The sequence below is a fragment of the Antechinus flavipes genome, chromosome 1, assembly GCF_016432865.1.
Source record: "Antechinus flavipes isolate AdamAnt ecotype Samford, QLD, Australia chromosome 1, AdamAnt_v2, whole genome shotgun sequence".
NCBI classification, from domain to species: domain Eukaryota; kingdom Metazoa; phylum Chordata; class Mammalia; order Dasyuromorphia; family Dasyuridae; genus Antechinus; species Antechinus flavipes.
Genome location: NC_067398.1, coordinates 142,800,868 through 142,815,989, shown reverse-complemented (window position 1 = coordinate 142,815,989; position 15,122 = coordinate 142,800,868). Strand labels below are relative to the sequence as shown.

The 15,122-nt window shown below is 35.4% G+C and overlaps 1 protein-coding gene across 1 annotated transcript in view; it reads left to right on the top strand.

Annotated features, from left to right (window-relative positions):
• Positions 1 to 2,864: 2,864 nt before the first annotated feature.
• The window catches only part of LOC127557716 (cAMP-specific 3',5'-cyclic phosphodiesterase 4D), a 650,198-nt gene continuing 637,940 nt past the window's right edge, over positions 2,865 to 15,122 (top strand). Inside the window, exon 1 of the mRNA XM_051991033.1 lies at positions 2,865 to 5,175. Coding sequence (XP_051846993.1) covers positions 5,129 to 5,175 — 47 coding nt within the window. The 5' untranslated portion in view covers positions 2,865 to 5,128. The remainder of the gene's footprint in view (positions 5,176 to 15,122) is intronic.

Genomic DNA, 15,122 nt, shown 5'->3' with positions numbered 1-15,122 from the left:
CTGTTAAAATGTTGGCATTTTAATAATCATTTTCCAGAATTACCTTCATTGCCTCAGTTTCTCAACAAAGAATTCACACAACTGTGGGTTTTGTCCTTGCAATTTTATTTTTATACTTATCAGAATAAAAGTTGTCCAGGATTTCATCAATTCATTACACCAGATTGTTTGTGAAATATGTTATTTATGCTATGTAATGTTCCAAATTTATTCTGCTATTAAAACATGAATTGAGTTAGTCTTTTACCAAACTTTGCCAAACTAAAAGAGATTTCTTCTTGTCTCTAAAGATTATTCTTGTCCTATAGAAAACCCATCTCTTGTGGTATGGAATTCAGTCACATTATTCCCTAGGCAAGATGCTGAAAAGAGGAAAGCATAACAGTACTGTGCAGATGTAGGTACCTCACAATTTTAGAGGAGTATTAGGAAATAAGAAATAAAAGGAATAAACATTAATTAAGTGCCAACTATGTGACACATGCTTTTCTAAGTATTTTTACAAAAATCTCATTTCATCCTCACAACCACCTTGGAAGGAAGATGCTACTACTATTCCCATTTTACAGTCGAGTAAATTGAGGCAACAGAATTAAAGTAACTTGTCTAGGATCATAAAGCTAGGATATGTCTGAGGCTGAAGTTGAAGTTAGGTCTTCCTAACTTCAGGCCCAATCCTTTGTCTATTGAACTACCAGTTGTCTCTAATAGGCTTTTAGTAATTCAACCTAACCTATTTATTCACAAAACAAGAAATATATGTCAAGTACAGAGTCTAGTCATAGCCCTGCTGATTTTGATTCTAACACATATAGGTTTTTTATCTGTTTCTATTCCTTGAATTTCATAATACTTCGATTTGAGTTTTATAGAATGGTACTCATTAGTTCATGTTCCTGGATGTAATAACTCAGGTGGTTATATATAATGGTACAATTTCTTCCCCCTTGGTCCTATTCAAGAAGAGTGAATATGTTGATGTAAGGCACTGTACTGAGTGTGAGATAAAAAGATGAAATTTATAATCTAATAGGAGATTGAGCATAGAATATGTACATTAATAGTCACCAGTAGTACCTTTCATTTCTAGATGGATATAATTTATGTTTCTATATTATAGTCATTAAAAATAAAAAGTATTTTTAAAACTGGGTTACTTTTCAAATTCATTAGAAATATGTACTTACTTTGAACATTGTGTGATTTTAGAGTTGTTTTTTTTTGTGACCTGATAATTAAAATGCATTTTGTTAAACTCATATTTGCAAAGTGCTCCATTTTATTAATTAACCATGCTAGTGTCAAATGGGATTATTATTAATAAAATATTCATAGTATTTTAAGATGTGTCAGGCACTTACAATTCAGAGAGTTAGTTATGCCCATCCCATTGTGGATATTGCCTTCAAATTCCTTTCCTTTTGAGATTACTCACCTATTGCCTTATTCACATTTCCAGATGTCACATTAATTCTTTTCATTCATTCTGTGTGTTGACCAAATTGTCCTGCTTGCTTTTCCTGAATTTACTATTCCCCCTCCTACCTCTATGCCTTTAGGCTGTGTTCCCATTCCTGGAGGGCTCCATCTCCTCCCTTTACCTTCTTAAAATTTTTGCTCCTTCTTTCTTTTAGATTTTCTTTATCCCCTTAGCTATTTAGATTCTCTCTTCTCAAAGCCCCTCTCATGATCAATTAATTACCACCAACCCCTCTCTCCCCCCATGAAATACTCTGCATTGGAAAGCAGGGACCATGAGCTTTTGTTTTTATATCCCCAACACCTATCACGTTTTCTGGCATAAAATTGGGATTTGTTCAATGAAATTTTGACTACCACAAAACTCAAAAATGAGATATGGGCAGGATCAGTAGTAAGTGAAGTAACTATCAGCACTTTTGGGGAGTCCTTTGGTCATCAGAAGGACTCGTATCCAATAAAGGTCATATAGTCCTAAAAGAAGGCAAATTTATCTTGTTTATTCTTGTTACCATTTACTTGATGTTTCCCCATCTTAGTGGGATCATTTCTATCCTTTATAATGACTTAGCTTCTTTTTGAAATACTTAGCTTCTCTGTCATATCATCTTCAGGATTATTAAAGAGCCCTAGGAAAACTTTTAGAATTTAGTTCCTTTTGTGAAGGTAACTAGTAACCATGTGACTTGAGAAAGTCACTTATCTATTTTGTGACTCAGAATCCTACCTACCTTACAATAATCCTATGTGCTTACAATACAATAATTTATGTGAAAGTGATTTTTAAAAATAATTTGTAAATGTAAGAGTGTTTTATTCAAATTATTAAAATATAATTTTTTGTAATTGCTATTAATAATATTCCTATTTTTGAATTCTTTCATGATACTTGATTAGATCATTTTAGGACCACTATGACTGAAAAAGAACTGAGGCTGTATGGACTTGGAAAAACCTTGGTTTTTCCTTATTCTTTTAAGATAATTCCTTCCTATCTGACTCTCTATATTCAGATTGCTTTCGATCAATTAACTGGTAAATAAGAATTTATTAAGTGCTTAGCATATGCCAGCTATTCCTACTACCATTGAGGAAAATTTTCCCTTAAGATCTCTATTTGAGAACTAAAATGATCATTTTCAAATTTTACTGAAGAAAAGCTGATTTAGTATCCAAGTACAGAACCTACACACCCGAGAAGAATGGATTATAATGAAAATATATTTTGGAAGTTTGTGAAAACTTAATTTAATTCAACATAATGGTTTTTTTTTTTTTGGTTATCATTAAGATAAATTATTTTCTATTTTCCCTAGGGATTGAATCTCTTAGGGGGATACTCCATTAAAAGCAGCCCATGGGGTGTGTATTCAAAGCATTCAGTGCTCCCTTAGAAGTGAAGCAACTAATTGCACTTTGTTCAGCCAGCCCTTTAAGCACCTTGGTTAAAAGTGATACATTAATATTTAGTGCACTATTCACTATTGAAAAGTCCATTTCTCTTACCAATTTCAGACAAAGATACCAGAGTGTCAACCTACTATTAGTCTCAAATAGTTTACTATTTTATTCTTGCTCCAATATGGCATCCACAGTAGTGGGGCTCATTCAGGGGATTGTAGGAGAGGAGATTTATAACAAAAGGGGTAGCCTTAATAAGGAAATATACCACATAAACAATATGTGTTGCAGTGTTTTATCTAGACACTCCTTGGTCAGCACACTCCCTAATCAAACAGGCAGCTTTTCCTCATGTAGGATTGTAACTGAAGTTATAACTGACTTCCCCCAAGACTGGCTGCCACAGGATTTCCTGTCCAAAAATTCACTGGGTGGTCATTTGCAGATGAGGGCTCACCCATCACCAAGCAAGCCCTCTAAGGATGAAGAATATTTGACTCAAGTGCTTTATTTTCAAATTCTCTCTAGGCATTTCCCCACCCCCACCCTTACCCCACCTTTACTCTAGGGGAGGAGGAGAGGAAAGGGGAGGAAAAAAAAAAAAAAAACACCACCTCTTATGGTAATAATATATATTTGTCCAAGGTGTCTTTTTTCCCCCTCTGAGGTTATTTGCAGGTTTTTAACTGCTTAGCCTTTTTAGCCTCATAATTACTGAAAGAAATAGCCTCCTTGCAAATGGATCTGTTTCTTTAACCCCCTTCCCTCCCTCCTTCGCTCCTTTCCTCCTTCCCTCACTCTTTCCCTTCCCTCCTCCTTCTCTTTTTTCTCCTCCTCCTCCTCTTCGGACTCTTGTGAGCCAAGCCACTGAGCTCAGCAGGCTTTGCTGTGTCAGGAGAACCCACCTAGAGGGCCCCCTTGACGCCAGCACATCCCCAGTCGGGCAGCATTCACTGCAGCCTGAAGCTGATGATTCTACTGCAGAGTGTGAAGAATCCAGTGTTACCGAGTCTGCAAGTGTCCGGAGCCGCTACTGAACCGGAGAGCGCCAGGGCAGAGTCAGCAAAGGCTCCGGGGATTTCGAGGGGCTCGGCTGGAAATTCTGCAAGCCTTTGGGAGCCTGTTGCCTTTGTGTTTTAAAAGCATGCCAGATGTCTTTACAGCTCGAGCTCAAGAACCTTTCTGAAGGATGCCAGCGCCCCAGGAGTAAATGACAACTAACGAGGAGCTGAATTGGGGGGAAAGAGAAGGAAAAAAAAAAGGCTGGGACGAAATTATCAGATAACATCTGACTTAACAGCTGCGAGATTTGTTTTCTTTCAAAGCAAAATACGAAAAGCCCTCGCGTGGTCCTGGGGAACAGCAAATTAAAGGAGGTTCTGTCTGCAGTGAGAGGATCAATAGCTTAGTCATTTTACTTAAAGAGAGCAGACAGCCTTATTATGGAGTTAGGCAGCAGAAATGAATCTGCTCATGAAAGCCCCTTCAAAAAGCCTGATAGGAGCTAATGGTAATCCTGGCATGCGAAGCCCAAATTGCTCACTGCCTTCCTACTACTTTTGCAGATGAGGAAAAAAAGAGAGAGGAAAAAAAAAAAGCCCACAATGACCAGTAATTTTGAAGAGAAGTTTGCTTTGGTTGTATATGGTTTTTTTTAACACCCCTATCCCCCATTCTTTGTCTAATACGTCTGCGAACGGAGCACTGCATCCAAGTGATCACACAGGAATATGTGTCTGAGAAAGAAGAAAAAGCAATCTCCCTCCTTAAAGGACAGCATGGCAAAGCGATCTGAAGTTTTGTACCTCCCCCCAAATACCCCTTTAACCAAGAAAACAAGCCACTGCCTCTTGACTAACCTTTTCCCACATTCCAGAGTCCTTCCTAGGAAAATGCTTTAATTTCTACTCGAATCAGTTGGATTTTTAACTAGGACGCTATTTTGTCATTTAGGATTTCATGGATTGTGCTGATGATTCTCGGGGGGTTCATGAGCTGTTGTAGCACAAATGGACGGACACATACCTGCAGTGACCTGTGATGAATCTTGCTTCAAATCCTGGAAGGTTTCTTGTAGTTGTGGTTAGCTTTCAGGGTGGGGGGGGAAAGGGGCATTTGAAAAGACCGTACTTGTTGCAATAATCACCTATGGTGGCAGCTCCAGCTGGAGAGGTAGAATTCATCAATGAAAAACAGAGCAGAGAAAGTCTAAGACAGGGAAAATACTAATGTTAGAAGACCTGCGAACATGATGCACGTGAATAATTTCCCCTTTAGGAGGCATTCCTGGATATGGTGAGTAATCAATATTCCCTTCTGTCTGTAAGGCTCAGGATGATGTTTGTAAAATATTGTGACAGCTACCAGATGCTGAGTCTTTTGAATCAATGTGTTGGCATCAAGTAAAGCTTATCACTGAAATACGTGTAAAATTGAATTCTGCCTGAGTCACTATTGATTATATAAAAACTAAGTATTAAAAAAATGGGATCATAGTTCTTTAATGACCAGCATCACAAAACCAAGAAGCCAATAGGAGATTATGTTCCTAATGCTTGATGATCAATTCATGCAAGGATTTGACCTAATAAACCTAAAGAAGAGGAATGTTGAAGTTTTTGTTGTTGTTGTTGTTGTTGTTTGGTGTTTCCTGTGTGTGTGTGTGTGTGTGTGTGTGTGTGTGTGTGTGTGAGAGAGAGAGAGAGAGAGAGAGAGAGAGAGAGAGAGAGAGAGAGAGAGAGAGAGAGAGAGAGAGAGAGAGAGAATAAATATAAGGAGAGAATTCTCAAGAAGAGAGAAGGACATAGACCTATTTTAGCATCCTTTATCTTAATTTTTTTTTCTTTTGATCTTACTGAATTCAGAACAGAGGTAAAGGGAGAGTTTGCAATGTTGACAATTTAAAATATAACACAATATATAGGGGTTCATGAATTTTTAAAAATTTCAACTATTCAGGAAATAATCCCACTCATGAAATACCTTGGAAGACAACACCTGAATCATTGCAAACCCAGCCCTTTCTGAGTACTTGCTCAATGTATTTGACGTCTTGTACTAAAGTTCCATATAATGGGTGAAGGTGCCAAGGCTTGTGACATCATATGACACGCTGCTTGTATTGGAAAGCATAGATGAACTAATCAGTGTGTATATGTTGGTGTATATGTCTATCTGGTGTGTAAGAGAACCTTTTATTGCAATATCATGTGTCTTTACTACACCTTTAGGGAAGAACTGGAGTGTAGGCTCTTAAAGCCAGAACTTTATGAATGTACTTTATGTACATATCTAAAGGCTTTGTCTTGGGTAGCATTGTTTTGGATGCTACTTAGATAAGATTTGGAAGTGGATTTCCAATATAATTTTCTTTTTTGTTTTTGCTCAAAAGCCCTAGCAAAAAATTCAGTGTTGTTTTTCGATTGTGTTTTCAAGTGCCTCATCACATCATCTCAAATAGAAGGTTTCCAAAAAACCTTAAAGCTCCTTTCATCCCAAGAATCATCAGCTGGTATGTCAGGCAGGTTTTTGCTGTTGAATCAAGAACCAGTCACAATGATGGGTGGGTTACAGCTTCAGTGGCCTTGCAGGGGTACTCATTTTCTGTCAGCTTGAGATACACAGTGGCTCATGCTTGTGGCGCATCTTGCTTCTTCCTTCTTTGCTGTCCAGTGCCACCTTCTCCTGACTCCAGTCTGCATCAGTAGGAACCTAACTGAAATGACTGCAAATCCTCTGCAGCCCACTATAGGCATTACCACTAGAAAAGTCCAATCAATACAAGGCTCTATGAGACCAGACTTTTGTGTTTCTAACAGAAAGAGCTACACTGATCATAGTGCAACAAAAGTCACTTAGTAATAAAATGGTTTTGTTTGTACTTTGAGAATTTGGCAGGATGTTTGAAACAGAAGTATTTTTCAACCCTAAGAAACCTATTTGTGGGTCAGACACCCATGATGATTTTTTTTAAATGAAGATTTTTGTTCCTACAAATATGTGCCTTACCAAAACAGCAGTTTTTGGTTTGCTTGAGGATATTTTTCCTGCTACCCCTACCATTATCTCTTTTACCAAGTATATGTGGTCTTATAGTTTTTAGGTATATTGCATAGATATTGTGCCTACTGCATTTTTTTAAATATCTGGCCCTCACATTCTAACCAAGTTTTTTTGTTTTCATCTACCTTAATTCTGCTTTTGAAATGAAAAGAAAAATTACTGAAACCCTAAAGCTGAAGCTAAGTATATAGCTCTTCTCCTATCCAGTTTTGGAACCATACACATTTGCTTATTCATGCTCTCTGAAATCTATAATATACATATTTTCAAACTTGATTTAGGGAGAGAACAGTGATAGTTTTCTTTTATGTCTATACCTATATAACCCTCCATACATTTTGCTGTATGACATCCCCGTTTTGTTTTTGGTTTGATTTGGATTTGTATATTCTCACCTGAACTTTGTATATTCTCACCTGAACGCTGGATAGATTCATTTGAGAGATGTAGAACTTAGAGGAATTTTTTTCCAGGTCACCCAGTTAATGTTACTCTTGTTTTAAACCCAACCAACTTATATATATATATATATATACACATACATACATATATATATGTGTGTGTGTGTGTGTGTGTGTGTGTGTGTACACACACACACACATATACTTATTATTATTACTTGTTGTTTCTCTTTCCATCAGAGTCACAGACTAAAAGTAGCAGGAAGTGTTTTATACCTCTAAGAAACCAATCCAGCAGTAATCATTAATTTTCTTGCTGAGAAAAGAATTTATAAAGGTTTGCATTTCACCCATTTATAAAGATTTTCTTTTGATACTCCTATGCAGACTTTCTTTTTCAAAAGAGCTAGGCCAAAAGTTGGCTGCAGACTAGGGTTAGGAAAAAAAAGAAATTCTTTACAAAGGGATGGGATGTATAATTTGGGTTCTCTGAAATTTACCTGCTTCCATTGCAAGGATTTTAACCCTTTAACATAAAAGAAGTTAGGAAACAAAGGATGAGATTTGGGCCTCTTTTCCTGCCTTTTGTTGAAAGAGAGAGAGAGAGTTTCCAAAGGTGATTATGCAAATGTAAGCCTAGGTACCGAGTTTCAGCTTGGACTCTCATCTTCTACCCCTGTGTTGAGAGTTTTGATCATTGAGCAAGGGTATATTATAAAGTCATTCTCTGTTGGTTAAAAGTTCAAGTTAATAAATAGTTTTTTTTTTTTACCTGTCTTAATAGAACACTAACTGTTGAGTATTCAAAGAGTGGTATAAAGAATGCACTTGAGTATTACATTTTTTATTTAAAATTGCATTAGAAATGGTAGGATTGATTGCATAGCCTTCTTTCCATTACACTTTTTAGCCCCCATAGTGCCAAATCAAATAGGGATAAGTGCAATATCTTGTTTTTGTCTACCATACTGGATAAATAAGGATTGTTTATCTTTTTTCTTAATTTTAATTTAATTAGTTTTGAGGAAATGATATTTAAAAATTTAGGAAAGAATGAGGTTTTCTTACCTCATTGTGAAAATATGAAGTTTACTTCCACTCTAGGAATTTAAGATATTCATGGCTATATTTGTAGATTTTTTTTCTTTCTGAAGAGTCTTTCTGAATCTAGGACCTGATATCCTTATATGTCATCAAATTAAATAAAAAATGTACTGCAAGTTAATAAAATGGGACAAATGGATGACCATATCTTTACAATCATTCAAAATCTGACCTAATTTGAAGGGAAACAACTGTGCCATTTAAACAAATGGAATTATGTCTTTTTTTTCCAAACAAAAATATACAAATAACTCCATTTCAAAGGACAATAAACTTTTGGTTCTTTATATTAGTCTCAATTTTTTTAGATTTAGAAGGTTCATCAGAAGTTATTTATCTCTCAGTTAACAGTTTTATTCTCATGAATAGTCTAATTTACAAAAAGAATGCAACTTCTGAGTTGAATATGGCTGCCATGTTGAAAGTTCATGTTTTTTCAGTGTTTTTAAACATTTCTACTTTTAAAAGCTACTTTTACTCAACTAAATGAGGCAGTAGAGAATCCTTTATAAGACTGGGCAATGCACTGAACTGAGAGAAATTCCAACTCCCCACTAAATTAGGAAAACAAATGTCAACTCAGGAAAAGAAAGTTCTGATTGGGGTCAAACTCTGAAGTGCCTCTAAAATAGTTCTCTTCAATAGGGTGCCAGTTTAAGACTTGAAAGTCTTATTTGAAGAGGTGTTGAGTGGTTAATTCTTCCATTTACTTCCAGGATTTAATTAAACACTCATACTAACTGCTCTTATCAAAGTTACAGAGGTTCACAGCTGGACTGCTAAGGGGACCCTTTCAGAGAATAGTGGGGAAAGAGGAGAACAGAGTGATCTTGTGCCTGCTATCTGTGGAAAGGAAATGCATCTTTTTTCACCTGTAGATATATGCTATCACACTGTACAGAAAACACTCGGGAATGAAGCAGTGCTTCTAAAAAGGACTTGTCTTCAACCAATGAGACCTTACACTTAGGCTTCCAGGAGTCAAAGTATTCTATATCTGATGTTAGGCCATTGTGAGAGTGTTAATTGTCTTACAGGACTTTACAACTTTACCGGAAAAGAAATCTTACCTTAGTAACTAAGGTCAGAAAAAAATAGCTTAATTTAGAAATGACTGAATGACATACTAGAGACCATGTAAGCCAGTTTACTACTCAGCTGTAATTTCTGCATGGAATGCAAGCTCCTTGAGGGTAGGGACTGTTTCAAATTTCATTTTCTATTCATAGTATCTCTCACATTGCCTTGCTACATATAGTAGATGCTTAACAAATAATTATTGATTGATTACCTGTTTCTACTTGGTTTTCCTAACCAACAGTTAGAGCCTTGGCTTCCCCCAAACATGCTATTCACATCTTCAGCCACCTCATAGAAGCAATGGCTCTGCCTTTAGATGACAAAGCATCTCTCCAAAAAACAAGCAACAGTTTCCCAGCTTGGCTCTGTATTCTACTTGGGCCAAATGCATTTCATTTGTAGCCATTTATTGCCAGTAAAGTTCAGATGGAGCTGATAATTACACAAAGTTATCTTGCTCACAAGTTCCTGGGGCTCTGTATTAAACTCAGCACTTCATAGGCATTGTTTAAGGCGGTTATTCAAGTTTGAAACACAACACATATTTTGCTTTAGGTGAAATATTGATTCTATTAAACTGATAATTTTCTTTCTTGCTGTGCTCACTTTCAGCTCTCTTTTTTGAAACTTGGCTAACAAACTGCTGGTAAAAAAAAAAGTGTCTTAATTTGTGGTTAGTCCTTTTTTTTTTTTTTTTTTTTTTTTTTTTTTTTTTTTTTTTTTTGTTTTGTTTTGTTTTTAGTTGATTTGAGTCAATAGTCCATCCATTCATCCTGGAGGCAAGGATTTTGGTTTTTAAAATACTCCTTTTGGAGCAAAGAAGTGCTGCAGTGAATAGAGCACCATCTCTAGACTCAGGAAGATCTGAGTTCAAATGTAGCTCCATATACTTGATACTTACTAGCTTTATAATTCTGGACAAGTCACTTAACCCCCTCTTTCTCCACACACCTATCTTCACTCCCCCCCACCCCTTCACCCCCCACAGACAAAACTGCTTCTTTGTTTCCTCTAGTGAGGAAGGAATTATCTCAGTTGCAGTTAAGAGATAAGTTTTTCTTAGGGCACTTCCCTGAACTGCATTTCATTACAAAGGGCTATTGGAGGAAATAATTACTATGGTTGTTTATGAAACTGAGTGTCTTTATTTTCTACACCACATTTTGATTAGGAAAGTAATCACATAAGAATTTTTTTTTTCTTTGTGCCTTCATTGGATATTCTTGTCAGTGGTTAACAAATTAAAATGATAGAATTGCACAAATATCATACTCTTTCTCACTGAGGCAATTTATGGGAACATACAATGAGAATTGGAAAGCACCAAGAGAGATCATTATGTCCACTTTCTAGTTATATAGAAAAGGAACTAATCATTTGAGAGATAAATGACTTATTTCAAGGTGATGTAGGTATTAAATTAAATAGTTGAGCCAGGAATCGACAACTTGGTCCTATGACTCCATATCTAAGGTTCCCAAAACCATACTCTCTAGTCATACCACACTCCATTGCTTACATGAATCTTTCAGGGTGAGCAGTAGCCCTACTGCTTTTCTAGGGATATAGAACCAATGTGGCATACCTCTTATGCAACAAGAATTGATATTGTCTAGTGACAGTCAGATACTATAGCGAATTTATCGAAAAAGGTAGGAAAATTAAGCAGGTAGATCCAGTTGTCATCTTGTGCAGACTGAGCTACTTAAGTTTTAAAACACACATTAGTGTTGACTCAAATATTGGAGAAGACAGGCATTACTGGTTTTTCTGGATGATTTTTCCTCTCATGGCCTTTAGTTTCAGTTTTGTCTTACTTTAAATCCTAGATATTTCTTGCAAATTGAATAGCTTAGAAAGACATCTTTCCTCCTTTCTCTTTTTCACTGACCCCCAACTCTCTATGTGTGATGAAAGACATGCAACAACAGCAACTTTTATCCATATTTCCCCTCCCCTTCATTGAAACTTTTAAATTTCCATTGATACTTAATGAATACCTATTAACATCTCTATCTGAAAAAAATACCTCTATTCCTCAGTCAAGAAATCAATGTGAAGGAAAATTGTATGTCTAGAGAAAATAAGAGTGAATTAGAAACTAGGACTCTTTTATTTTGGTCCTTATTCTTCTGTACTAAGTGGAAGGGGAAAAAAATTTCTAGAGGATTTCAGAACTCATTTGTTCATATATAAAATAAAGATTAGCCTTCTAAGTTTCCTCCCTTTTGGGGGTGAGGCTTCATAGAGATGGCAATGGAGGTGATAGAGTAAGAATTGGTGAGTTCATATTTTAAAGGACTTGTTATTTTAAGAAGACAATTCAGTGACATCTTGGAAGAAAGAATGGTAGCTTCATTGTAAAAATAAATATTGACTTGGCTCTGACCCATTCATTCATTTGTTCATTCAAGTATTTATCAAAAACTTCCCCCAATTGCGTGCTAGTTAGCACTAAGAGAAAGAAAATGAGAGATGATTAAAATAAAAACAATTTCTTCCCTGTGGTAATATAGAGCATTCAGTTGGAGGGATAAACATTGTGTTCATGAAATAATTAGAAACATGTAATCTAATGAAACTATTTATAGATACACATAATTAGAGAATTGATCTGTGAATATGTTTTAAAATATTTTTAATAACTACATTTGATTAAAAGTATTCTTTGTAATCCTGTTATTTTGCTTTATTTTACAACATTATTATGAGAAGATGTCCTTAGGCCTCATTAGACGGTCAAAGAAGTTCATGAAACATGTAAAAAATGTTAAATGCTCTTGCTGTAATCCAATCAATATTTGACCAAGAATCCCTAGTATGAGAGGGAAGAGATATAGTGAAAATGAAAAATATTTTCTTGACAGTTGTATGTAGAATGGATTAGAATTAGAATAGAAATGAAAAGAATAGATGGGTGAGAGGCTGAAGGAATGATGGTCATTAGGCTGCTGACATAATCAAGGTACAGTATAATGCTGACAAAAATGTTGGTTAGATAGGAAATGAAGAATAGAAAGAAACATATTGTTAATAATGGATAAAAATAGTAAAGAATATAGAGTAGTAAGCAAGATCACAATATAAAATAAGAGATCTTGAAGAAAATAAAACATCACAGAAGAAACTGAAGCTAGACTTAGACAATAGTTTAAAAATAAGTTGGGAGGAGTTAGAAGCAACCAAGAGCATAAAATTTATAGTGAGGAACAATTGGAAATCATATATCATACAACTATAAATCTAGGCTAAGAAGGAACTTCAGAAATCATCTCTTCGAGCTCTAGAAATTGAGTTTCCTAGACTTTGAGTGCCTAGTTCAAAGTCATAATAATGACAGGTCATAATTGTCAGAGGCAACATCTGAACCTAGTTCTCAATTCAGAGCTGGTGCTTATCCAAACTGGAATATAAGTGAATTCAAGGGACAATCCTGGAAAATAGATAACAGTATTTCAATCTCATGTTTCCTAACAATCCAGAAAATTTAGAAAATTAAAATGAACTGTGGAAATATCTCTGTATTTGAAATAAAAAACTTTAGAATTGAATCTCACTTCTACACCTTTATGTGAGAAAGAAATTGGAGAAAACATTTAGACTCTTAGTCTTCTTGTCTTTAGCAAAAGGGGTTTGGGAGATGGCTTGGAAAGTATCTTCCAACTCTTGAGCTCTGATGCTACGATTTTATAAATGGAAAGGAATCAAAGATCACAACATCGCTAAAAGCTTAGAAGACATTTAGTTAGTAACACTGATGAGCAGATATATTAATTTTGGGAAGGGAGAATAATGAGCATATTTGACTCTATGTTTTTGTTGGTAGTGGAACATCCAGATGGAGATGTCTTGTAAGCAACTGGAAATCTGAGGTGAAAAAGAAAAGTTTAAAAACTGTGAGGAAGCAAACACTTAAAAATATTGAGACATTTTTGAAATTGGATCATAAGCCAAGCTTTCTTGGAGGAAATTTTTAGGAAATCTCTATAGAAGAGCTACAGGGAGAAAATCTTCTAAGCATATAGAAAGTCAGGTGAGTCTTTGTGGATATTTCTCTTTAAACTTTACCCATCTCTTTTTACCTGACTTATTTTTGGAAATGCCGAGATGGTATTAGTAGTTCTGATAATGACACTAAGAGGATAGGAAGAGATCTTTAGAAGTAAAAAAAGTCTCAAGAAGAAAATTTCCATGATTCCTCACTCTGAGTAAAATAAACAAATCAAAAATACAGTGCAACTATTAACATTCAAAGTATCATAGAATCTCAGATATTTAGAAGGAATCCTATAGGTCATCTAGTTCAATCACCTCATTTTCAGATGAGGAACTAAGGCCCAAAGAAATTAAGAACTTGCTCAAGATTATACACATCAGAAGAGGCAAAACTGAGATTCGAACCTATTACCTTTGAGTACAGATTGATCACTTTTCTTTTGGACTCAAACTATACCATTAATTTGGGGATTAATGTTTGTAAGTTACAAGTAATTTGTTAAGTGCATTTGTTTCTTTAAATTAATTAGATTTGGTTTATTTTGTCAGTCAATAGTCAATTAAGATTTATTAAACACCTCCTGTGTGCCAGGCACTGGGATAAGCACTGGGTAAACAAAGAAAAATTCACAGTTTTATGGAGGAGATGAGACACACACACACACACACACACACACACACACACACACACACACACACACACACACACACACACACACACACCCTCCCCTCCCCCCTTTATATCCAGGATAAATTGCAAATAGTCAATAGGGTAAAAGCACTTAACAATTAAGAGTATCAGGAAAGGCTGCCTGTAGCACATGGGATTTTAGTTAGGACTTTAGCTTTACAAACACAAACTGTTCTGATGCCTCTTGGACATGGCTCTAAGCTCTCAAAAGCAAGGTAAGAGGATCCCAAAATAAAAAGTATCATCCACCATTTTTCTCCTGACCAAGCTATAAAAACTGCTGCAGAAATCTCCAATAATATTTCTCTTCATAGTTATTATGGTCCTTTTCAGAGGACTGTTAGATAAACTCCATTCATAAAAGCCAGTATAGCTACAATAACTTAAAATAACACTTAAATTGCTAAGTTAATATTAAATGTTCTGACTGTACCACAAGTAAAAATAAGAGAATATCTAGTAGGGAGAGATAGAACACAATAGAATCTGTTCATATCATGTCCACAGTTAAGTTTTCTCATTTTTAAAGTTTCTTTTATAAACAAAAAAATAACTCTAGTAGAAATATGCTTTTCAATTTAAAAAAAGTTTAAACATAACAAGTGGTTTGTTAAATCAGTAATAAAAATTAGACCTCGCAGGTAACTGCTCACATTAATAAACAGCCCTACACTTTGAGATGAAATTTTTGATGTGATATTCTATTTCCAGTGTCTGACTTTAGAATCTCATGTCAGTTAAAAGATTCCCATTTCAGAAGATTATGCTTGAGAATGTAAAGTCTGCATGCTCCTGTCATTCTCCTAGTCCTGTTTATACTTCCAGAGGCTCATTTCCAGAAAGCAGTCCACCAGATGATGAGGTTATTTTGTTGTTGTTATTGTTATTTTTTTTTAGCTATAGTACAA